Raw genomic sequence first — 25,545 nt, forward strand, 5'->3', positions numbered from 1 at the left:
GCACATGACGGCCGTGGCCAGGGGGGCTTTTTATCAGGTCCGCCTGATTCGCCAGTTGCGTCCCTTTCTGGATCGGGATTCCTTATGCACAGTCACTCAGGCACTCGTCACTTCCCACCTGGACTATTGCAATGCTCTCTACATGGGGCTCCCCTTGAGGAGTACCTGGAGGCTCCAACTGGTACAGAATGCAGCCATGCAGGGGATTATGGGAGCGAGGGATCGCTCCCATGTGACACCTCTCCTGCGTGAGCTGCATTGGCTTCCAGTGGTCTTCCGGGTGCGCTTCAAGGTGTTGGTTACCACCTTTAAAGCGCTCCATGGCATAGGACCTGGGTATTTGCGGGACCGCCTTCTGCCGCTGATAGCCTCCCACCAACCAGTACACTCCCACAGAGAGGGACTCCTCAGGGTGCCGTCAGCCAGGCAATGTCGGCTGGCGAACCCCAGGGGGAGGGCCTTCTCTGTGGCAGCTCCCGCCCTCTGGAATTATTTGCCCCCGGAGATAAGAAGGATATCGGATCTCCAGGTCTTTCGCCATGCCCTGAAAACTTTTCTTTTCCATCAAGCAGGGCTGGCGTGAACCCCGCCCCCTTTTTTAGTTTTTTAATTGTTTAGCTTTTAATCTGTTAATGGGTTTTAATTCGAATTGTTTTAAATTTGGGCCAAAGTATATAATTCTTTTAATAATTTTAAATTTTGTATTGTTATGTGTTTTAGTTCTGGCTGTGCACTGCCCTGAGTCCACTAGGAGAAGGGCGGTATATAAATTGAATAAAATAAATAAATAAATAAATAAATAAATAAATAAAGACAGCTGTGCATCCAGGAGGACACCCAAGTTGCGAGCCCTCTCCGCGGGGGCCAATCACTTGCCCCCAATAGTCAGAGATGGCACCAACTGACTATATCGGGACGCCGGAAACCACAGCCACTCGGTCTTGGATGGGTTGAGCTTGAGCCTGTTTGTCCCCATCCAGATCCGCATGGCCTCCAGACACTGGGACATCACATCAAGGGCATCATTGGGATGGTCTGGGGTGGAGATGTACAGCTGAGTGTCATCAGCATACTGATGGGCTGTACCCCGAAACCACGGATGATCTCACCCAGCGGCTTCACATAAATGTTGAACAAAAGGGGTGAGAGGACCCACCCCTGTGGCATCCCACATATAAGGCGCCTCGAGGTCGACCTCTGACCCACCACCAACACCGACTGCGACCGGTCGGAGAGATAGGAGGAGAACCACCGCAGAACGGTGCCCCCCACCCCTCCAACCGGCGCAGCATGATACCATGGTCGATGGTATCAAAAGCCGCTGCGAGATCTAACAGGACCAGGACAGAGGAACAACCCCTATCCCGAGCCCTCCAGAGATCATCCACCAACGCGACCAATGCCGTTTCCGTGCTGTGCCCAGGCCGGAAGCCAGACTGGAGCAGATCCAGACAGACTGCTTCATCCAGGTACCCAGGAAGCTGTCGCGCCACCACACTCTCAACAACCTTTGCCAAAAAGGGAAGGTTGGAGACCGGACAATAGTTAGCCAAAACAGCCGGTTCCAGAGCAGGCTTCTCGAGGAGGGGCCTCACCACCGCCTCTTTCAAGGCGGTGGGAAAGTAACCCTCACTCAAGGAAGCGTTGCTAATCCCCTGGAGCCAGCCTTGTGTAACCTCCCGAGAGGCCAGCACCAACCAGGAGGGACATGGGTCCAATAAACATGTGGTCGCGTTCAGCCACCCCAGTATCCTGTCCATGTCCTCGGGAGCAACAGGGTCGAACTCCTCCCAAATGGCAGTCTCAAGACTGGCACCCATCATCCCGTCTGTACCTGCCCAGTCAGAGACCAAGCCTTCCCGAATCTGAGTGATTTTATCGTGCAGATACTGGACAAAATCCTCGGCACGACCCTGCAAGGGATCCTCCCGGGCTCCCAGATGGAGGAGGGAATGGGTCACCCTAAACAGGGCAGCTGGGCGATTATCTGCTAATGCGATAAAAGCGGCAAAATAATTACATTTTGCCGCTTTTATCGCCACTAGGTAAGTCTTAATATGAGACCTCACCTGTGTTCAGTCGGATTCGGAAAGGCTGGCCCTCCAACCGCTCTCCAGGCGTCTTTTCTGGCGCTTCATCTCCCTCAGCTCCTCGGAGAACCAGGGAGCTAAGTGAGATCGGTGCCGGGTCAGAGGCTGCAAAGGCATGACATGGTCTAAAGCTCCAGCGCCGCTCTATCCCAGGCAGCCACCAGGTCTTCAGTCGAGTCGTGAGCCAGAGCCGCAGGGAATGGCCCAAGCTCCGTCCGGAACCTATCAGGATCCATCAGGTGCCTGGGGCGAAACCACCTAGTCAGTTCCGCCTCCCTGCAGTGGGGTGTAGTGGTACGGAAGACGAGTCAAAGGAGAGAATGATCTGACCATGACAAGGGCTCAATCACTATATCCCCTATATCTAGACCATTCAACCACTGGCCAGAGATAAAAACCAAGTCCAGAGTGTGTCCCCCCATGTGAGTAGGGCCGTGAACTAACTGGGTCAGGTCCATGGCCATCATGGAAGCCATGAACTCCCGAGCCGCCTCAGACGTTTCATCGATGGATGGCAGGTTGAAATTCCCCATAGCCATAAGTCTGGGGGTATCAACTGCCACCCTGGCTATCACGTCGAGCAGTTCAGGCAGGGCCGCCACCACATGGCAGGGAGCCAGGTACGCGATCAAGCACGCCCATTTGCACCCCATGACCTCACTTCACAAAGAGGGACTCACTTCCGGCTATCTGAGGTACAGTGGCCTCCTTCGGACTAAGACCCTCCTTTATAACAACCGCTACCCCCCCTGCCCCTCCCCTGAGACCTCAGCTGATGAAATGCGCGGAAACCTGGTGGGCACATTTCAACAAGGGGGACCCCCCCCCTTCCTGGCCCAACCAGGTCTCTGTAATACCCGCCAGGTCCGCACCCCCCTCCTGTACAAGATCACAAATGAGCCCCGCCCCCTCACTTAGTGCCACACGGGGGAGTCCTTTCAGAGGTTATTATTAGAGAAGGCCTTAGGCCCAGGGAGACCACTGTACCTCAGACAGCTGGTTGTGAGTCCCTCCTTGTGAAGTGGGGCCATGGGGTTCAGATGGGCTTGCTGATCATGTACCTGGCTCCCTGCCGCGTGGCAGCAACCCTGCCTGAGCTACTCAACGTTATTGCTGCGGTGGCGGTTGATACCCCCAGACTTATGGTCATGGGGGATTTCAACCTGCCGTCCGTGGGCGAGACGTCTGAGGTGGCTCGGGAGTTCATGGCTTCCATGACGGCCATGGATCTGACCCAACTAATTCATGGCCCTACGCACACTGGGGGAAACACACTGGACTTGCTTTTTGTCTCTGGACAGTGGTTGAGTGATCTTGAGATAGGGGATGTAGTCATCGAGCCCTTGTCATGGTCGGATCACTCTCTCCTTCGCCTTGACCTTCGTACCGCGGCACCCCGCTGCAGGGAGGCGGAACCGATAAGATGGTACCGCCCCAGGCGCCTGATGGAACCCGATAGGTTCCAGACGGAGCTTGGGCCAATTCCTGAGGTTCTGGCTCACGCCTCGACTGGAGACCTAGTGGCCGCCTGGGATAGGGCGGCCGCTGGGGCCCTGGATCGAGTCGTGCCTTTGCGGCCTCTGACCCGGCGCGGATCTCGCCTGGCTCCTTGGTTTACCGAGGAGCTGAGGGAGATGAAGCGCCAGAAAAGACGCCTAGAGAGTAGTTGGAGAGCTAGTCTTTCTGAATTGGACCGGACACTGGTTAGATCCCATATTAGGACTTACCTAGTGGCGATAAAAGCAGCAAAATGTACACATTTTGCTGCTCTTATTGCGTCATCAGATAATCGCCCGGCCGCCCTGTTTAGGGTGACCCGCTCCCTGCTCCACCAGGAAGCGCGGGAGGACCCCTTGGAGGGAAGAGCCGAGGACTTTGTTCAGTATCTGTATGACAAAATCACTCAGATTCGGGAAGGTCTGGACTCTGACTGGGTAGATCCAGCGAGAGTGACGGAGGCAGGTCTTGAGACTGTTATCTGGGATGAGTTTGATCCTGTGACCCCAGATGACATGGACAGGATTCTGGGTAGATTGAACGCGACCACATGTTTGTTGGACCCGTGTCCCTCCTGGTTAGTGCTGGCTTCCCGGGAGGTGACGCGAGGCTGGCTCCAGGGGATTATAAATGCTTCATTGGGTGAGGGTGTCTTCCCCGCCGCCCTTAAGGAGGCGGTGGTGAGGCCCCTTCTCAAGAAGCCTTCCCTGGACCCGGCAATATTGGCTAATTATCGTCCAGTCTCCAACCTTCGTTTTGTGGCGAAGGTTGTTGAGAGTGTGGTTGCGGGACAGCTTCCCCAGTACCTGGATGAAGCGTCGTATCTGGATCCGTTCCAGTCGGGTTTCAGGCCTGGATACAGCACGGAAACGGCATTGGTCACGTTGGTTGATGATCTCTGGAGGGCTCGGGACAGGGGCTGCTCCTCTGTCCTGGTCCTGTTAGATCTCTCAGCGGCTTTTGATACCATCGACCATGGTATCATGCTGCACCGGTTGGAAGAGTTGGGGGTGGGAGGCACCATACTAAGGTGGTTCTCCTCCTTTCTCTCTGACCGGTCGCAGTCTGTGTTGACAGGGGGGCAGAGGTCGACCCCGAGGCCCCTCATATGTGGGGTGCCGCAGGGATCGGTCCTCTCGCCCCTTTTGTTCAACATTTATGTAAAGCCGCTGGGCGAGATCATCCGTGGTTTTGGGGTGAAGTACCATCAGTACGCGGATGACACCCAGCTGTACATCTCCACCCTGGACCACCCCAACGATGCCCTTGAAGTGATGTCCCAGTGCCTGGAGGCCGTACGGATCTGGATGGGGAGGAACAGGCTCAGGCTCAACCCATCCAAGACTGAGTGGCTGTGGTTTCCGACGTCCCGATATAGTCAGCTAGTGCCATCGCTGACTATTGGGGGCGAATCATTGGCCCCCACAGATAGGGCTCGCAACTTGGGTGTCCTCCTGGATTCACGGCTGTCGTTAGAAGAGCATGTGACGGCCGTGTCCGGGAGGATTTTTCATCAGGTTCGCCTGATCCGCCAGTTGCGTCCCTATCTAGATCGGGACTCCCTACACACAGTCACTCATGCCCTCGTTACTTCTCATCTGGACTACTGCAACACTCTCTACATGGGACTCCCCTTGAGGTGCACTGGGAGGCTCCAACTGGCGCAGAGTGCGGCCGCGCGGGTGGTGATGGGAGCGACATGGAGTTCCCATGTGACACCTCTCCTGTGCGAGCTGCACTGGCTCCCGGTGGTCTTCCGAGTGCGCTTCAAGGTTCTGGTTATCACCTTTAAAGCGCTCCATGGTTTAGGACCTGGTTATTTACGGGACCGCCTGCTACCACCAATAGCCTCCCACCGGCCAGTACGCTCCCATAGAGAGGGGCTCCTCCGGGTGCCGTCGGCCAAACAATGTCGGCTGTCGGCCCCTAGGGGGAGAGCCTTCTCTGTGGGGGCACCTACGATTTGGAATGAGCTCCCCCCGGAGATACGTAGGATCCCGGATCTGCGCACCTTCCGCCGTGCGCTTAAGACTTTTCTATTTTATCAAGCTGGCCTGGCCTAAATCTTCCCCCTTTTTAAATGTGGAAATTTTAAATTTTTAAATTTTAAATTCGTCTTATTTATAGGGGTATGGGTAAGGCGTTTTAAATTGGGGAGCCATTTTAGATTTAATTCTGTTTTAAACGTATTTTAATAGTTTATATTGTATGTTTTTAACTTTGGCTGTTCACCACCCCGAGTCCTTCGGGAGAGGGGGCGGTATAAAAATCTAATAAATAAATAAATAAATAAATAAATAGAGGGGGGAAGGAGGAAGAGGTAGAGTCCATAGGAGGGACATCCACCCCAAAGGGGGGGAGGGAGGGAGGAGCATGCCATCTGTAATTTCTAGGTTTTGTCAGTGGAGGCTGCCAATCGACTGCCTCATTTCTTTGCCAACTGAGCTCCTCAAACACCAGCAAGAGGGTAGACAGATACAGCTGGAGGGCAAAGGTCGTGGAGATGAACTCAGAGGTCAAAGGGCACCCAACTGCAGAGAGTCCAAACCACCTCCAGGCATGAAGGGGCTGTTGGCGCTTTGTCCTGGGGTCTCTCATGCCTGGCAAGGGCTGCAGGGCATCCTCTGACCCTCCCATGAGGTGATCGAGGGGCAGGAAGGCCAGCCCCTTCCATTGGGGCTGCAGGTGGGTCTCCTCTCTGAGGCCCACAGACAATGGAGGATGTAGCCTCCCAGGGACTGCAAAGGATGAATAATGGAATGGATGAGACTAGGGCATTGTGGCCGGGTCCATCCTGCGGGACTGGAGCGGCTCTAGTCCAGCATCCCACCTTTGGCTATTTTCCTCAGAAGGCAAAAGGCAGGAGGGCCTACAAATATGAAAGCTGAAGTGATAGAAATTTTAACTGTACATTAAACATTGTTCTAAAAATGGGGGGGGAGAGAACCATCCTTCAAAGGGGCAGCAGTCAGATTGTGGAGCAGAGCATAAGATGGGTTTCTAGTTTGCTTTTGTGCAAGATGTTGTGAGAATACAACCAAAGCACTTCCTGAACGCAGGCATTTGTGCTCTGGACCAGCAACATACAGGAGCGAGCTGGGCATCCAAACCACAAGCCCTTGAACCTGGCCTTGTTGATGCCTCAGAAGACCCTGGAAGGAGCCGGCGATTGCCAATCCACCCCCCTCCCGGCCTGGGCTTCAACGTGTGTGGGTGTGGGTGAGAGAGTGGAGCCACTTTCTTTGAGACATCATCACAGCCTCCTTGCTAACATGGGTGTCAGATGACACATCACACATACAGAGAAGAAAGATCCACCCATCAGTGCCAGGAACAGCAAGGCTTAATTATAGCAGGACATCTTCCATGGGGGAATGGGGGGGAATCCCCTTCAAATCTGGAAACTGCAGATATTGGTGGCCGGGGGGGGGGGGGAGTTGGCTATACAGAGCTTTAACTGTGAGAAGAGCTGTTTTACTTTACTTCAGTTTACTTTTACAGGGCTTGAGGGGCAACCTTCCTCCCAGTTTTCTTACCTCTTGTGGAGGCAGCCACATTTACCAGCTTATTTGCCCCTCTCTATGAGGGGTAGGCCTGGGAGGGACTGGAAGGGAGCCAAGTAGTCCGTCTGTCATCAAAGCAAGGAGCTTCCTAAAACAGTGCCTGCCTCCCCCGTTTCTCCAGAAGGTAAGTAGCTTCCCTGGCATCCCCCTTGCCTGTCAGGTAAATGCCACCCCTCCAGAGCAGGAGGCGGGACAGAAAGTGCCATCCGGGGATGGACTTCCCCCCGCCCCGACACGAAATACTGCAGGGAAAACCAGTTCAGGATGCTTGGGAAACCCTTGAAAATGAGATAATAAAGTCCCAAACAGAAACAATAAACAGAGACAGAAAAAAAAGGGACACCTGATGAGACTAGTGTGGTTGCAGAAACAGCTCTCTGACAAAAATGACAAATATAAAATTTGGAAAGGGGGAGCTTGTAACAGGGGTGAAATGCTACCGGTTCGCCGTCCAAACCGGTATTTTTGACGATCAGCTGTGCCACAAGATGTATATTCGCTAGAAAGCAGGAAATCCTGCTTTCTAGCGAATCTAAATCGTGCGGCACAGCTGTTCCCCCTCTTGTTGTACTTACCTTCAAACGGCTCCTTTTTCCATGCAAAGCGCATTTGGTGTGTATTGTGCATGTGCACACGTGCGTTTGGTGTGCACTGTGCATGTGCAGCATGCGCTTGATGTGCATTGTGCATGCAGCATGCGTTTGGTGCACACTGCATTCACGGGCAGCGAACTGGTAGCAACCCGTGGAGGATTTCACCACTGGTTTGTAACCAGAGCAGAATACCAGCAAATAGCCAGTCGACTTCCAGTGCAGCAGTCAGGGCGAAAGGATCGGCGCTGCGTTAGCTCCGCAGGACCGAGCGATTTTCCAGACCTCCGCAGCGTTTTTTTTGCCGTTCTCAGCCCCGGAGAGGTTGGGAGAGCAGAGGGGCTTGCTTCGGAGGTGAGGAGGGGGAGTGCGACCCCTCGCCGCAACGAAGCGTGAGCTCCGAGGATCCGGAGGACAGGAAGGCCGCGAAACAGCGGCCCCGAAGCCAATGACGCTGTGATTTTGACCGGCTCGGGGAGACAAGACGGAATGGAATAGAGAAAGCAGAAGAAGGAGAGGGATTTGAAGATCAAAGGGACTGTGCAGCGACTGGCGAAAATAGTGGCAGCCTAAACTACAAGTGAAAGAAGCGTTTACTTATTAACTTTGCGATCATCTTGCTGCTGTGGAATCAGAAAGAAACGGAAGTAAGATTAATTGGACTACTGAACTATAGTGGACAAAAGAATAATAAGCTTGGATCTACTAACTACAAGAAGTGGGGGATGATTAGGGGGTAAAGCTCCTCCCGATCCCCCTTCCTCCCAGAAGCTTTAACAGTGAGCCCTTTCCGGTTTAATTTAATTATCCTGATGAACTGTATTAATTAATTTGATACTGGCAATCAATACCCTCCTGAAGAGTCAATTGACAATTTATATATACTTGTTTAATATCTTTAATATTTATTAACTGTTTACAATGATTGTGGATTGATTGACTAATTACTTACTCTTCCCTTTTTTTTTCTTTTGATTTACTACTTAGCATAACTTAAGTGTATTAATATATATATATTTATGCTTAGATTGTATTTAATTGTAGATAAGACAAATTAGATCTGATTTATAATTATATAGGATTGAGATTGAACAATAGTAAGAGCTTAAAGAGCTCAAAGGGGGGTGTTAAGTTAAGCAAACGAAATAATATTTGTGTATGATAAGTTGGAAAAACCTCATATTGCTTAGCCAATATGTCCACCACAGTCACATCTAGAAAAGTGACAAAGAAACATATAGCTTCTACAGTGGCATCCTCCCCGATAACTACTCCTCCAGGGTTAAGAAAATCGTCTGAAAACTTACCAACAACAGAGAAGCCAATTACGATGCAAGTTATGCAGGCGATGTTTCAAAATATCCAAGAAATTATGGAAAAAAACCAAGAATCAATTGCTAAAAATTTTGATGATCTGAAAACCGAGATGAGTGGGTTAAGAGGAGAAATTATACAAATATAATGTCCAGGAGCCTGTTTTAGCTCAACAGAAGCACTGTAATTTAACACCAGCTATCTGCAATTAAAGTAAGATCGAATCTCGCCAGGCTCAAGGTTGACTCAGCCTTTCATCCTTTCTAAGATAGGTAAATTGAGGACCCAGTTTGTGGGGGCAATAAGCTGACTTTGTATAAATATACAAAAGTATGAAGGCTATTGCTTAAGGCACTGTAAGCCGCCCTGAGTCTCCGGAGAAGGGCAGCATATAAATCAAATTAAAAAAAAATAAAAAATAAAAAAATAAAAGAGACTTTGGGAGAAATGAAATCAACCATCCTGGAACACGAAGAGCGATTGATAGAGGTGGAAAAAACTTCCGAAAGAGTTGAAATTCAGATTGATAAATGTGAAAAGAAATGTGTGCAAGTGGTGGGGAAACTTGAGGATGAAATAGTCTTCTTAGAGATGGAAAAATCCGCCTTTTTCCTTCGTCTCCAAAATGTGGTTGAGGACAAAGAGGAACAGCTGGATGAAATTGTGGGAGAAATAATTGCAGAAGTAGTGGGGAGGAAAAAAGAGGAAATATGTGGCGCTATAGATGAAGCATATCGTGTATACACTAACTATGCGAGACATCACAACCTGCCTAGAGAAATACACGTGAGGTTAACTAAAAAGGCATTAAGAGACGAAACTCTCCACAAGGCCAGGGATCAGAGTGTTACATATAAAGGACGGCAGATTACAATTTTAAAACAGATCCCTAGAAGAGTGAGAGAGCAAAGACACAATTATCAATTCATAACCTCACAATTGAGAAAACACAACGCGCCGTATCGATGGTTATTACCTGAAGGACTCTTAGTGACATGGCAAGAGCGGAAAATTAAAATTGAGAGCATATACGACGCACAAGACTTTTGTGAGAATCACTTTGGACATGGCGAAAGTGAAAGAGACAAAGAAGTAGTCAAAGAGAGTGAGAGAGATCAGAAAGAGGAGTGGAGAAAGGAGAGAGGAGCACAAGCAGATTATGGAAAGGGGAAAAGAAATGGGAGGAGGGGGAAGAAGGAGGAGTAGAAGAATACGGGGTAGAGACTCGCTTAGCAGCTAAGACTAAAGGGGCTAACAGATAGAAATGAATCAAGGAGTGAGATTACTGACGGTAAATGTTAACAGTCTCAATGCCTCGACAAAAAGAAGACGCATTTTATCCAAAATAGTCAAAGCCAAAATGGATATAACATGTTTACAAGAGACTCACATCAAATTGTCACAAACAAATTTACTGAAATGCCCCAAGGCAGGGAAACTATTTGTAGCGGCTTCAGAGGAGAGGAAAAGAGGAGTAGCTATATTTGTAAAAGAACATCTCTCGCCAAAACAATTATTTGCAGACGAAGAGGGAAGAATACTAATATTAGAGGTGGAACTATTACAAAATAAGGTACTATTGATTGGAATCTACGCCCCTAACACTAAACAAATCTCATTCTTCCGAAGAATACGAAGAGAAATCCGAGAACTGGAATACGAGCAGGTAAGTCTTATGGGTGACTTTAATGCAATTATTAACAGGACACAAGATTATAAAACAGGGGAAAATAAAGGACAAGAGGATTTTACCAGCCATTTGCAAGGAAATGAGAGACAAATTAGGACTGAAAGACACCTGGCGTGATCACAATCGGACTATGGAGCAATTTACTTATTACTCTTCCAGACATAAATCGTGGTCCAGATTGGACATGATTTGGATGTCACAGGAACTCAACTCCCAAATAGCAGAAATTAGAATTCTACCGAATGATTGGGCAGATCATAATCCAGTTTTGGCAGTGTTAAAGGAAGAGGGGAAAAATAGAAGGAGATGGATGATGAGAACAGAGATTCTAAACGAAAGTGAATTTACACAAAAACTGAAGACAGAAATAACCCTTTTCTTTCAAGAAAATAAGACACCAGGAATGCCACTACAAATAATTTGGGATACTGCTAAGGCTTTCATAGGAGGTCTTATTATAAAACATATGGCCATCAAACATAAAAAAGAAGAGCAAGAAAGGGGTGGAATATTAAACAAAATAACAAAAGCTGAGGAACAGCTACAAGATAATCCACTATCCAGGGAAGCGAAAGAACAGATAATATTGCTAAAACACTGGCTTAATCTCCTAGAGCTGGACAAATTGAAAAATAAGATAAAAGTAGCAAAGCAAAAACTTTGAATCAGCTAATAAATTAGGAAGATGGCTCACTTATAGACTTAAAAAAGAAAAACAAAATAGACGAATTGACCAGTTAGAAGGAGGGAAATTTAATAAAAGATAAAAGAGGAAAGGAAAAAATTGCAGTGGATTTTTATAAAGAATTATACAAAGAAGAGACTTTAGCAGATGCGATAAAAAATTATATAGAGAATTCGGATTTACCTAAAATACCCAATTTAATGAAAGAAATATTAGAAGAGGAAATTACCTTAACAAAAAATTGAAAGAGCAGTGAAGAAACAAGGGAATCTGAAAACACCTGGCACAGATGGACTCCCGGCGGAGCTATATAAGACAATGTTTGAGGTAATGGGAGAACATATGAAAGATCTATTTAATGAAATTCTGGGAAAAGCAGAAATTCCCCATTCATGGAGGGAGGCCAATATTAGCTTAATTCCAAAAGAATACCCCCCCTCGACAGACATAAAAAATTACAGACCAATATCTCTTCTGAATTCCAATTATAAAATTTTCACAACAATTTTGGCAAATAGATTAAAAAGTTTCCTGAATGAATTTATACATACTGACCAGAATGGGTTTTTACCATCACGTCAAATACGAGATAATTTGAGAGTCATGTTAAACGTATTGGAATATTATGAAGAGCATCCAGGCAAACAAGTTGCACTAGTTTTTATAGACACCCAGAAGGCTTTCGATAGGGTTATCTGGCAGTTTATATTACTACAGCTAGAACATATGGGTTTTGGACAGAGATTTATAAATGCAATCAAAGCTATTTATTCTAAACAGCCAGATTATTGATAAATGGGGATTTAACAGAAGAGTTTTCTATTAACAAAGGCACAAGACAGGGCTGCCCCCTCTCCCCCTTACTTTTTATTTTATCATTAGAAACTTTACTACGAAAAATAAGGAATGAGGGGAAAATAAAAGGCCTTAGAATAGGACAACAGTATATAAGACCCAGGCCTTTGCAGATGACATGGTTTTCATCCTGGAAGAGCCGATAAAATCCTGCACATACCTATTAGAGATGTTTGAGGAATTCGGGGCAGTAGCTGGATTATTGATTAATAAAAAGAAAACAAATTTATTAACAAGGAATATTTCAGAGGAAGATAAAAAAGACCTACAGGAAGTGACTGGGTTGAAAATAGTTAAAAAAATTAAATACCTGGGAATTTGGTTATCTGGTAGATGTTCGAGTATACAAGAAGATAATTACAATAAATTATTAACTCAAACAAGGAAAGATTTAGACAAATGGAGTAAAATACAACTCTCATTTCTGGGACGAGTAACAACAGTCAAATCTTACATCTTACCAAAATTTAACTTTCTATTTCAAACTGCCCCAGCGAATTTATCCCAAAAATTTTTTAGGGAATTAAATCAAATAATAAAACTATAAAATAATAAAATAAAAAAAAATTGGGTACTCAATCCACTTAGACAAATGGCAAGGGATATGGGGGGAGAATATGAAATTAGTAGTTTCTACGGCATACAAAGAAAACATTTACAAGATGATATATAGGTGGCACCTCACCCGATAGACTGGCTAAAATGTTTACTGGACAATCGGCTGATTGTTGGAAGTGTGGGCTAGAAAGAGGCACTTACTATCATCAATGGTGGACATGCCCGGAAGCAGAAAAATTTTGGGGAAAAATAAAAAAATGGCTGAATGAGATTTTAAATCAAAAAATCGAATGGTCACCAGAGACATGCCTGCTCGGCTCCAAACCGGATAAGATTAAGAAAGATTTATAGTATTTAGCCCTTCACATTATCACAGCAGCGAGATTGACATACACTCAATTTTGGAAAAATCAAAATATCCCATCAGAGGAAGCAATTATAAAAAAGATTTTGGACTGTGCGGAAGCAGATAAATTGACTAAAAAATTAAAAGATAGAGACCAAACACAAACATGTTTATCCTGGGAAAAACTATATACTTGGCTAGAGAAGAGAAAATCATAACCCAACCAAAAAGAGGAAAGGTTGTTATGGAGAAAACTATATTATACAAGGAAAGTGAGGTCGGTTAGACCTAATTGATATATAAAGAAATATGAGTTGTTCTATCTCCCCTAGAATGTAATACTATATTGAATATATAGTTGCTAAGGTGCTATCTGCACCTATCACTTGTTTGTTATTTGTAATGTTTTTGTGTTGTATGTTATTTATATGGTGTGTTGTTATTTTTTGTTTGTTTTTAATGGAAAATGTAAATAAAGATTTTTTTAAAAAAAAAAAAGAATACCAGCAAATAGCCCAAATCTGCAAAGACCAATTTAAGAACGTTTAGGCTCCAAAAGAGCAACAAATGCCAAAAATAAGTTTTTTTTCAATATATAAGCACCAAGAGGAAAGTCAAGAAAATGATTGGTCGACCTAGTGGGTAAAGATGGCCAGGTGACAGGTAACAAGAAAAAAGCAGAACTGCTTAATTTCTGACTTTACATCTGTTTTTACACAAAAGGAAAAAACAGTCCAATCTATCAAAAGCAGCACTATGGGAGACAGAACAAGATAGGCGAGGATTTGGCAAGAGAGTGCCTGTCTGCTTTTGATGAGCATTTACATCCCAGGTTTTTGAAGGAGCCAGCAGACATGATTTCAGAACCACTGATCTGAATCTCTCTGAGCACCAGCAGCACAGGGGAACTGCCAGTGGGCTGGAAAAGAGCTCATGTGGCTCCAACCTCCAAAAAGGGTGAAAAGGAGGTCTAGGAAACTCCAAGCCAAAAAGCTTGACATCAATACCTGGGAAAATCCTGGAAAAGATATAGTAATCAAGCAGGTGGTTTGTGAGTATCCAGAAATGAATAAGGCGATTCCTGGAAGTCAGCGTGCATTTGTTAAAAGCATTTGTTGTACCAAATAAACATTATTGCCTTCTTTGATAAAGTGATCAATTAGCAGATCAGGCTAATGCTGTGAATATCATATATTTGGACTTCAGTAAGGCATTTGACAAAGTAGACCGCAGCCTACTTCTTGGTAAGATGGAACAACGGGACAGGCGGCATCACCACCCGATGGATTGGTCAGTGGCTGACCAACCGCAATCAGCGTGTGGTTCTCAGTAGAGCTGGATCTACATGGAGGGAAGCGTGCAGTGGGGTACTGTCTTAAGGCCAGTTCTCTTCAATATTTTCATAAATGTTTTAGCTGAGGGGATAGAAGGGGAACTCATCAAGTTTGCAGAAAACAGTAGGTTGGGGGGAATTGCTAACACTTTGGAAGATAGGCTCAAAATTCAGAAGCATCTTGACAGGCTTGAGCATTGGGCCCAATCCACAAAGACATACATCAGTGGTGGGAAAAGGAAGGTGCTGCACTTAGGCAGGAAAAAGATGCCCAGATACAGGATAGGCTAGTCCAGGCTCAACTGCAGTGCCTGTGAGAGATCTCAGTGTGTTACCATTTGAGCTGCAGCTCTCAAAAAAGCCCCGATTTAAAAGGCCCAAATGCCCACAAAGCCAGAGGCCTGCAGCAGGACGAGACCCACCTGGGCCTGACTCTAAAGCCGAGGTGGCCCAAGGTGGCCTGGGTCGGGCCCTCCTGCCTGCAGGGGGAAGCGCTCGGTCTGTCACCCAGGTTTTGGAGGAATGTGCAGGGTTTTTGCCCCATTTCAAGACAAATAGTCAAAGAATAACAGCCTTTGCGTTTTCTTTCCAGCTACAATAAAATGTATTTCAGTTCTAAAAGGTTTACATTTCATAAAAATCCTACAATCCCAGTTTTCAAATAAGTGCCAGCAGCGACTCCTTAACGTTGCAGTGAAGCGCACAGATCCTAAGAGGCACTAGGAAAATGGGGCAGCAGCCATCGGCCGTGGCATAAGGACACAGACGTCCCTGCTGGGAAACTGGCTCCATCCCGGCTCTTCTGTGCCAAAGGGAGGCAGGGCTCTTCAGAGGTGCAGCAAGCCGAGCCAGGCCACTCTGGAGGCTGAGCCTGGAGTGCCTCACGATGCACATGGAGGTGCTGAAGCAGGGACCTCAGAAGTCACAGGGCGGCCTCTCACAAGGAAGGCGTTCTGCACTGCTGGCCACTGGCCAGCCCGCCTGCTGCTCAGCTGACTTTGAGCTTGGCTGGACCTGGAAAGAGAGAGAGAGACGCGCATTCGAATGCAATTCTGCCCCCCCCCCCACTCAGCAAAGATGAAAGGTACCCCTCCCAGGGTTCGGGGGGGGGGGGGCTCCTCTTGCCACGGGGCCGAGAACTCTTGCAGAGTTAATCCTGGCCAGACCCCAAAGGTGGTGGTGGTGGGGGGGGAGCTGGGTAAATTCTGTCTCTCCAGAGGGGCCTCCCCCACCAGCACAAGAGACGTTTGCTGTGACAGGAGTCTTCCAGCACCCCAGAGACACACGCACCCCTTCAGGAGCAGAGACGATGAGGAAGAAAGCAGCGCTCACCTGGACCGGCTGGCTAAGGCCCACGAGGGACCGCAGCGCGTTGCTGTAGTACCCCAAGAGGAATTCTCCCCCCAGTTTGGGGAGGCCCTCGGCCCCGAGATAAACCTGCAAGCAAGGAGGCCGCCATCAACTTTTCAGCAGGAGCAGAAAAGCAGCCAAGCAGAAGAAAGTCCCGGGAGCCGTCCTTCACCTGCTTTGCCCCGTCCTCGGAGGAAATTTCATTGTCCTGCACCCAAACGTACGTGACGTAGTCATTCACATGTCGGAAGGATACCTGCCAGGAGAGAGGAACAGCTACAAGGGGAGCCCACAGGCCCACCTGCCAGCACAGGTGAGGGGCTCCCAGTGAGAGGGAGCAAATGTCCAGACCAGCTGTCCCTTCAGGCTGAGTGAGAAGCAGTTGCCAGGCCAGACGGGCTCCACAAGGGACCATTCTCCCTGGAGCCCATCATGCTCTGGGCAGGCAGGAGCCTTTCCCATCCTTTGGGGGTGTTAAAAACGGGAAGAGGGTCTTTCCCGGCAGAGGCTGCTGCTCTGAGGCAGCCAGCTTGCTCCCCTTCTTGCAAGACTAAATTGGGGGGGGGGGGCATTGCAGCCTCTGCTGAGGAGGCTGGGAAAATGACCTCTATCTGGCCTCAGAAGAGCCCTGGTGCCTGGGTAGCAGAGCAGGGCTGGGCCAGGCCTGAGCACCAGCCTAAGCACCCTCCCTTCTGCACCCCTTGTGCCATTTACCCGGTAGAGACCAATCCAGTCCCAGGCGCTGCTGGTGAATTCTGAAGCGGTGACGTAGCTGACCGTGGCGTCCTGCTCAGCACTCCAGGTGCCCACTGGGCAGAGCACAACCAGGGGCTCCGTCTGCAGGGGCTGCACCTGCAGGAACAAAGCCGCCCAACCCAAGGTGAGAAAGGCCAGGGAGCATCCCCACCCTGGAACCCAGCCAGGCTCTGTTCCTTCTCCCAAGACGCAGCCCCCTTGGCACCCAGCCTGCTTCACACTTGGGGTCACAAAGGCCCTGCTGTCAGGCTAAGAGGCCCACCCTGTAAACCAGGACAAAACAACAAACTGGGATTTAATATGAGTTTCAGCTTACTAACAGGCTTGCTTCAGTATGGTTTGGGGCTGCAATTCCTCCCTCCGCCCAAAGGCTCGTCCAGAGGAGCGCCAGCTTCGGCCAGCCCCTCCCCTGATCAGTCCTCTCGGTCAGGTGGCACCAGTCCTCCTTACATCCCCTTGAGGAAAGGAATCCCTTCCGTTCCATCGGGGAGCTGGACCTGGGGATTGTACTTACTTTGCTAAGGCTGAGTTTTAGTGTCGGGTTTTTTTTTTCTGTTGAAGGGGGCTGCTTCTTGATAAAGGTGCGTAAGGCAGAATCTCCATAGACAGAAAAGTTGCCAACAACCCACAGAGGTCCTGGGGGCCATACCTGCGGGGGAGGGGAGTGACATGCAGCCCTTGGGCCATCGTCAGTGCTTGCCTTCATGCAGGGTCTGTGCCCAGGCAAGGCTGGCTTATTCAATCCAACCTGGTTAAGCAAGCCACAGCTTGGCCTGAAGTGCCTTGGTACTACAGTGGTTTAAAGCACCCTGTTATTAACACAGCTGCCTGCAATTTACTGCTGGTTCGAATCTCTCCAAGGCTCAAGGTTGACTCAGACTTCCATCCTTTCTAAGGTAGGTTAAATGAGGACCCAGTTTGTGGGGGCAATAAGCTGACTTTGTATAAATATACAAAAGTATGAAGGCTATTGCTTAACGCACTGTAAGCCGCCCTGAGTCTCCGGAGAAGGGCGGCATATAAATCAAATTTAAAAAAAAAAAAAAAAGTGCGCATGGAGCCCCCAGTTCGGACATGCAGGACTCTGTTCCTAGCTGGAGGCTTCAACAGGTGCCCCTTGGAGACCCTGCAGCAACCACAGAACCGGTGGCATCGGGGAAGACTTCCGGTTTGGCGTCGTGGCGATGAAGTCGGGGAAATAGCGGGGCTCTCATGAGCCCTGCAAAAACCCCAACTGGCAAACCGCAGCTGACAGGTCTGCGGATCGATCCTGTCCTGAAGGGACAGGGAAAGAGAGGGACCCCTTGGGCGACCGAGAGGAACAGGCAAGTTCCTCGGAGGCCGGAGGCAACCCTCTGAGTCAGCGACGGGGGACAGCAGCCATGGCGGCTGCCATGAAGCCGCGACAAATCGGGACAAGAAATGCGCAGGAGGAAGGAAGAAAGGACAATGTGCTTCGGAGCGGGGTGAGTGACACCAACCCAGGCGAGAAACAACTTGTGAATAAGGATATTTACAAATAAGACCTCCAGCCTTACCTAACGGCTGAAGATCTGAGGAGCTTGAAGATTTTGCAAAATAAGGAAAGGAGTTAAAGACCCTTTAAAAAATTTACTTTAGCACTGATTGATTGGAATGAATTGCTTATTAACCAAATAGAGCTGGATATTTGAATTTTCTTGTTAAAATTGAAATGGATTTGACTTTTGGAAAAGAGAAAAGCAATAATTAAGGATTTAGCATCTTTAAAAGCCAGACAAAGAGATTAAACGGACAGCTACATAAATGTTTCAAAATGGCGATTGAAGCTGTGACTAAGTGAAAGTGTTGATTGCGGAAACTTGTTTTTTCCTGAAAAGAACCTATTTGACTTGTTACATAATGTGGATTACTTTGAAAAGAACTATGGTTTTTTGAACTTTGGAGATTGCTATTCTGTCTTCTAATGGCTTTACAAAGAAAGAAGAAACACAATGGAACTAATAAACTTTTAACTAACTGGCGCAGCAACAAAAGGTCTGGCGCAGGAACGGAAGTGGAGAAGCTGATTTACTGGAAACAGACTTTACAATAGAATTAAAAAGGATATGCAGAGTTTTAAGCGTGGAAGTATTGACTTTGAATTGAAATGCTTATGGACAGATAAGGAAATGAAGAAGCAAAATAGATAAGTCAGATGGCAATGTTTGAATGCTTAATTGTTTAAATGGTTCAAAGTTTAAGTGAGCTTTAAATAAAAACAAGACGTGCTTATGGTATAATATAGATAGAAAATAAAAAATAAAAGATAATTAAAATAGAAGTGGGAAGTTAAGGTGACTAAAAGTGATATCTTCATAAAAGCATAATTTGATGTAACATATTTTAGTTTTAATTTGATAACAAAGTGGATGATAATTATGATCAATTGTTAATGATTATAGATGATATAATAAGGTACACAGATGAAAGTAATAACTGAGATTGAATTTAACACATGTTGGAAATGATTAATATTAAGAAATAGATGGGGATACACCCTGGAAGAGTATAGCTGGAAACAGTGGATTAATAGACAAAATATTGAAAAAGAAATTTTTAAAATAATTTAGCAGAATAGTAGTTGGAGTTATGGAGGAGAATATGCTGAAAACTCAGCCAAAATAATGTAATGCTGGAAATCAGCCAAATAATAGGTGGACTTATGGAGGAGAATGCTGGTAATCAGCCAAAATAAAGCATGCTGGAAATCAGCCAAAACCATGGAAAATGCTGGAAATCAGCCAAATAATAGTTGGAGATGGAGGAGAATATGCTGAAAACTCAGCCAAAATATGTTATGCTGGAAATCAGCCAAAATAAGAGAAAATGCTGGAAATCAGACAAATAATAGTTGGAGTTATGGAGGAGAATATGCTGAAAACTCAGCCAAAAAATCTTATGCTGGAAATCAGCCAAACAATAGGTGGAGTGATGGAGGAGAATGCTGAAATTAGCTAAAATAAACCATGCTGGAAATTAGCAAAATAATAATTGGAGATATAGAGGAGAATACATTGAAGAATAATTATTAATAAGGGGTGAAAAAGAAAATGTTGGGCGATAATTAAAATGAAATGAAAAATTCTGAGATGTCTGTGTAAAAGTTTAAGATTAAAAGATTGGATGAATTGGGTCTAGAAAACTAGAAAAATAAAAGAAATTTTGATTAATAAAATGAAATAAAAATTGAGTTGTATACATTTGGAAATTAAGATTCGTGGTGATAAAATTGTAAGGTAAATATATAGAATAACAGATTAGACTGTTTTTGTGTTTAATATTGATGTTAAAAGGAGTAATGGAGAAAAATTTAGACAGAGCGGTATTGAATTTTGACTTATAATTGAATATAAAAATGAGTTTTGCTTTAGTAGGAAATTAAGATGTATGATGAAATAATAGAAAGACTTAAATTAAGATGTTGGAGTTTATGTTAAAAATATCTGTCTTCATTTGTTAAACTAGTATAGTTATTTGTGACCGGACCAAGACTTCGTTCTTGGGGGGGGGGGGGGAAATGTTTCTGTTTGAGAAAAAAAAAAAATACAAAAAGCTGAGTTAAGGGCAGGATGTCCTGCTTCGCTTTAGAAGCCAGTGGCAGCAATGCCGAGGGCGGGTGGGAAAGGCCTGCCTCGGGATGCCAGACTTCTGCAGCTGGGTGCTAAGGGGACAGACCAGCAGCCGGAATCATCATCTCTCCGGAGAGGAACAGCTGCCCTTGGGGAGCCAGAATACTACCTTCAGCTCAAAGGTGCCAGTGACCGGCTTGTGATCGCTGATATTGTAGTCCATGTGGCTGGTGTAGCTGCCCAGAGACAGGGAAACCCCTCCCTCCCTGGGCTCCTCCTTCGGCTCGGAGCACGGAAGACATTTCACTCTCCAGAGGATCCGATCAGTCCAAGCGGGCTTCCGTTTCTTCTCACTGCAAAAACAAGGGGAGGGGGAGTGGTGGCAAGGACAAAGGCCAGCTGGCTCCCTAGGGCAGCCCAAGCGGCCACACACCTCCACCCCGAGCAGAAGGAGAAGCTCAAGCCTCAATCCACTTTGCATTAAGAGCTGCACTCAGCGACTAAACTTGGGCAGCTTTTTATCTGAAGGGGCCACCCAGGCAGGAGGGCTGCTGGTGCATAAAAAGCCCCTTCTTCCCCCAACAGCTCAGAAGCACTTTGGCCACAGTTGTGACAGTTCTGGATCCAGAAAAGGGCTCGTTCTGAAGGAAGCTGCTGCTGCTGCTGCGTCTTTCCAGCCGGTCAGTGCTCGGGTGGCAGAGTGCCTGGTTGAGCACCTTGGGCTGAATACCCAGCGGTGCGAGCATGCATGACAGACACCTACATTAATTTTTTAGCTGCTGCTGTTGCTATTTTAAATGCTTTCTGGGTCCTGCCTTTTGCAGTTATTTGGGGTTCCTACCGGCAGTTCTTTGTGATCACTATCTCTGGGGGATCTACCCGTGCAGCCCATAAACAGTGAGGGGAGGGCCGCTGCTGCCCCCTGTATGCCTCAGGAGGGTCAGAAGCCAATTAACACGCCAGGATCATCACCCCAGCAACAACCAAATCAGAAGAGGCGACTGTCTGAAAGTCAGCAGACTCACGCAGCCCAAAGCTCTAAGATTTCCAAAACTCCCCACATGCAGGGGAGTTAGACCCAAGCAGCGCCTCCTTGGCTCTGCAAATAGAGAGAAGGGGAGAGGGGCAGCCAGGCTTTGCCAACCAAGACATCCCCTCCACATGTCCTGCTTATGCTCGGGCCACTCGGAAGCCCTGGTGATTTCTCTGGCTTCTTCTGCCCAGCCAAAGGCCAGTGCAACAAACATCTTAGTCCGAAGCCCCCCACAGACCTCCACAGTTACCTGGTGTCATACTCATCCGAGTGCAGGTCAAACTTGTAGGTGGGTTTGAACTTCAGGGGACCTTCTGAGAACTCCTGGAGGAAGAACATCTTCTTCTTGGCCATGTTTAACTGGGAATGGGAAGCAAGAGCCGTTTGGTGCTGCAGGCCAAGTGCAGAAGCCACGGCAAAGAGCCTAACCCTAACCCTAACCCCAGCGTCCTTCATTTCCCAGGGCAGAAAGCCTTGCAAGCAGCTGCCCCATCAGAAAAGAAAGAAACCGGGGGGGGGGGGGGGGGGACACAACACCAGATGGGGACTGGCTAGACAGTATCAGGAAGTAAAACCAGCCACTCCTCCCCATTCAAAGGCTGAGGGATCTGGGAATCCCAAGGGGAGGGCAGGCCAGGGTGGTGGTGGTACCTGGTCCTTCTCCCAGAGAAGGTTGAAGCGACTGCTGCTGATTGATTCTCGGATAAAATGCAGCCCATAGTCCTCAATCCGGAAGTTCAGATCACCAAACCAGAAGAGGAGCCTGAAAGGATGCAGATAGCAGCAGGGAAGGGAAGGCCCCTCTATGCCCTCCTTGGCTTCTGCCAAAAGCAACCGACCCCCAGCCCCTTTCCTTTGCCACAGCATGATTTCATCTAAGCAGGCTGTCAGAGCAACAAGCCCTTCCAAAAGGCTGGTGGCAGTTACCAAGGCGGCTTTCGGAAGGGCAGCTCCCCTGGCAATTCCTTCACTCAGGCAGGCAGCCCGCGTTCATCCCAAGGGCAACACCCTCTCCTGATTTTTCTGTGCTGGCCCCATCCTCCCCACCACCACCTCTGCTGTTCCTTGGCGTCCCCCCCATGAGACCAAAGGGGCCAGGGGGGCACGATTCGCAAGAAGAGTAGCTGAACAGCCGTGGGGCCTGCCGGCTGGACTCCCAGCCTCACTGGGCCGGGTAGCAGGACCCTCTGGGGAGGCCACTCACTCGTGGTCCAGGGCGGAGGGGAATTTCTTCTCTTCGAAGTGCTGCATCTCCAGGATGTGCTCAAAGTCGTCCAGGCGCTGCTTGGCGTTCTCCTGGTGGGCTGGCAAGTGGCAGTTCAGGAAGCAGACCGAGTGGCCATAGAGAGACAGGCGGATGGAGACCCCTCCCTTGTTGCCCTACGAGACAAGAGGCTGTGGTTGCCTCCACACTCCTGGGCTCCGTGGGGCACATTTTTTGACACTCTGCCAGGTTAAAGCCCTGCCTTCAGGATGGACAAACTCACAAAGAAATAAATTGCAAAATACAGGTAGTCCTTGACTTACAACCATTCATTTAATCACCTTCAAATTTTCCATTCAAAAAAGTGACTTAGGAGCAGTTCTCATGCTTCTCATGTGAACAAATTTTGGGAGCCTGGCAACCAGCATGTACTTTGGACGGTTTCAGCATCCCCCCACCCCCGGCATTTGCAACCTGCCTAAGGAGCTTCTGACAAGCAAAGCTAAAGAGAGAAGCCACATTTGCTTAATGGCCACATGGTTGCAACTGCAGCAATTTTAACAACCATAGTAAAAAAGATGGTAAAATGGGGCTGAATTCACTTAACAACTGCCTTGTTTAGCAATGGAAACTTTTGGCCTTCACTGTAGTCATAAGTCAAGGACTACCTGTACATCAGGAGCAAGGACGCAATCCCTAGATTGCTGTGGCGTTTTTTCATCCCTTTGTTGACAGTCGCCCTGTGGCCAAGAATCAGGATTCACATGGCAGGTTGGGTCACACCCCATTCGCCAGGGGCATTCAGGGGGTTCTCTCCAACACCCACGAGGGCCACCAGGAAGTCAGGGCTTCTACTGGCTGCCCAGCAGGGGCAAGCCTGGACTGGTCTCTGAATGCCTGCTTCAGCAAATTTCAGAAGCTTCTGCTTTTAAATTTAACACCGTTTGTGACGGTACAACTTGCTTTGGTGCCTTGAAGCAGGAAACACATATTCTCAATCAATAAAATGTGGAACTCCCTACCTGAAGATCTCCATCGCTAGAGATTTTACTGGGGCTTGAAAGCTGTCAGCGAGTTCTTTATTAGCCAGCTTTGCAGGTTTCCCTTTTACAGTTAGCATTAAAAATTAAATACTGGTTATTTCATATTAGTTCTTATCATGGTGTGAAGTTTCCCATTTTGCCTGCCTCCATTAGAAAGATGGAAATGTGCAAAAGCATGCAGGCAAAAAATGAAGGCGTGCGTGCGTGCGTGGAGGCTTGGCCACAGCAGAATTCGGCCTCCCTGCTTTTCCTGCATCTACTGTACCTGAGGCTTTAACTGACCGGAGGCCTGGCAAGGTCCCTGTGAAGCAGCTCACCCAGTAGCCGTGCAGGCCGGTGCGGGTAAACTGGCTCCGCACACCCCAGATGAAGGGCAGGTGGGCTTGCTTGGCGAAGAGGAGCAGGAGGATGCCCTGCATGCGGATGGAAGACACCTGAGAGCGGAAGAGGAGCAGCCCTGAGCCACACAGGCAGGCAGAGCTTCTTCCACTGACCGGCTGCCAGCAAATGCCCAATGCTGGTGATGCCCAGAGATGACGGGTGGGGGGGAAACACAAGCCCTTCACCCTCCAGCTTTGTGGTAAAAGAACCCCATGGCCAAGATCTGTGCGGGAACCCCAAAGCACTGCATCCACTCCCATGCAGAAGGCCCCTCAGACCTCTGGAGGAGGAGGAGGAGGAGGACGGACTGTTGATTTAAACCCCCCATTTGGGGCTAGACCCCCCCTCCCGGAGCATTTCAGACCAAGCCGTCTCAGGCCGAAGGGACTCGGAGGGCGCCGGCCTCAGCAACCCAGGGCGCCGCCTCCAGCTTTGCCCCCCGAGAGCTCTTTCCGCTCCAGCAGCCCGGTCCCCTCGGAGCTCCCCTGGGGAAGCGGCGGCTCCCTTTCTTGGGGATGAGAGGCGCCCCGGGGCCCACCCGGAGCCTCGAACGAGCCCCGCCGCTTACCCGGACGTAGCCCAGCGGGGCGAGCGCTGCCGTCAGGGAGGCCGTCCAGGGGTCCTCGAAGGCCAGATCGGAGAGGAAGCTCAGGATCCGGGAGTTCACCTCCTGTAAACTGAGCAGCGGAGGCGCCGGTGATGCACCCGGGCGAGGCGCCACCCGAAGCGCCGCCGCCGGGGACCCTCCGGGGGAAGCAGAGGGGCGCCTCCGCCGCCGCCGCCTCCAGGGGCCGGGCAACCGCTGGGGTCGCGGGACAGCGCACCCACCCGATGGCGTAGAGGTCCACGGGCGGCTCCGGGGCGCCGAGGCCAAGCAGGGCGGCCACCTCGCCGGGGGGCTGCGCGGTGCCCACGTTCCAGGTGACCAGGTGCAGCCTGCGGGGAGAGACAGACGGCGGTCAGCTCGGGGGGGGGGCGGGCGGGCGAGCGGGGCGGGGAGAAGCTCCTCACCGGAGCCGCTGCGCCGCTGCCGCCGCCTCCATCTCCTCCGAGGCGGGGAAGCAGGATGAGAGCGGCGGGCAGCGCCGGCCCGGCTCCTCGCCCGTGCGCGACGTCACGCGCGCCCATTGGCTGCCGGGGCGCAGGCGCAGATTCACAGCGGCCCCGCCTCCGCTGCTGGCCTCCCGACGCCCCGCCCACCCGGGGGAGCTTGGCGCCTGCGCACGGCGGCCACGGGAGGCAGGTTGGGGCTCCGCTTCCGCCTTCGAAGGGTCCCCGATGGCCTCTCGGGCAGTGAAGAGGCCGGGAGCCCGGACGACCGGGGTGGTGGTGGTGGTGGTCTGGCGCCTCCTCCGCTCTTCCCCCGAGGGGGGCCCGGTTTGGGCCTCCCATCCGCCAGCCACTCAGTCATTCCGAGATCCGGCCTCCCGCCATCTGCCCGGGGCCCAAGTGGCGATGCCTGGTGGCTCCGTGCGCGGCCCCGGCCCCGGCCCCACCCCAGGCGCCCCTTGAGTCGAAGGCGGCGGCGGCGGCGCCAACCCATGCACGGGCAGTCCTCGCTTACCGACCGTTCATCATCCAGTGACTTGTGAAAACGGTCGCAGCGCGGTCCTTGCAGTCAGTGCCGGCTGTCGCGTGCCTTGCACAGCAGGTCGCAGAGAAACCGA

General features: G+C 49.2%; 1 protein-coding gene across 1 annotated transcript; it reads right to left on the reverse strand.

Moving 5' to 3' along the window:
• Nucleotides 1-15,107: 15,107 nt before the first annotated feature.
• On the reverse strand, nucleotides 15,108-24,984 carry INPP5K (inositol polyphosphate-5-phosphatase K). The gene is made up of 12 exons (XM_070956520.1): nucleotides 24,890-24,984; nucleotides 24,707-24,814; nucleotides 24,447-24,555; nucleotides 23,815-23,931; nucleotides 22,455-22,630; nucleotides 21,902-22,013; nucleotides 21,501-21,610; nucleotides 20,387-20,570; nucleotides 16,586-16,723; nucleotides 16,044-16,127; nucleotides 15,854-15,958; nucleotides 15,108-15,535 (listed from the first exon to the last, which is right to left on the reverse strand). The coding sequence occupies exons 1-12, from the start codon at nucleotides 24,919-24,921 to the stop codon at nucleotides 15,437-15,439; spliced, it is 1,374 nt and encodes a 457-aa protein (XP_070812621.1). The 5' UTR covers nucleotides 24,922-24,984; the 3' UTR covers nucleotides 15,108-15,436.
• Between the last annotated feature and the right edge of the window lie 561 nt (nucleotides 24,985-25,545).

The sequence above is a fragment of the Pituophis catenifer genome, unplaced genomic scaffold (genome assembly GCF_029215685.1).
Source record: "Pituophis catenifer annectens isolate HBS135680 unplaced genomic scaffold, rPitCat1.0.hap2 SCAF_48, whole genome shotgun sequence".
Lineage (NCBI taxonomy): Eukaryota > Metazoa > Chordata > Lepidosauria > Squamata > Colubridae > Pituophis > Pituophis catenifer.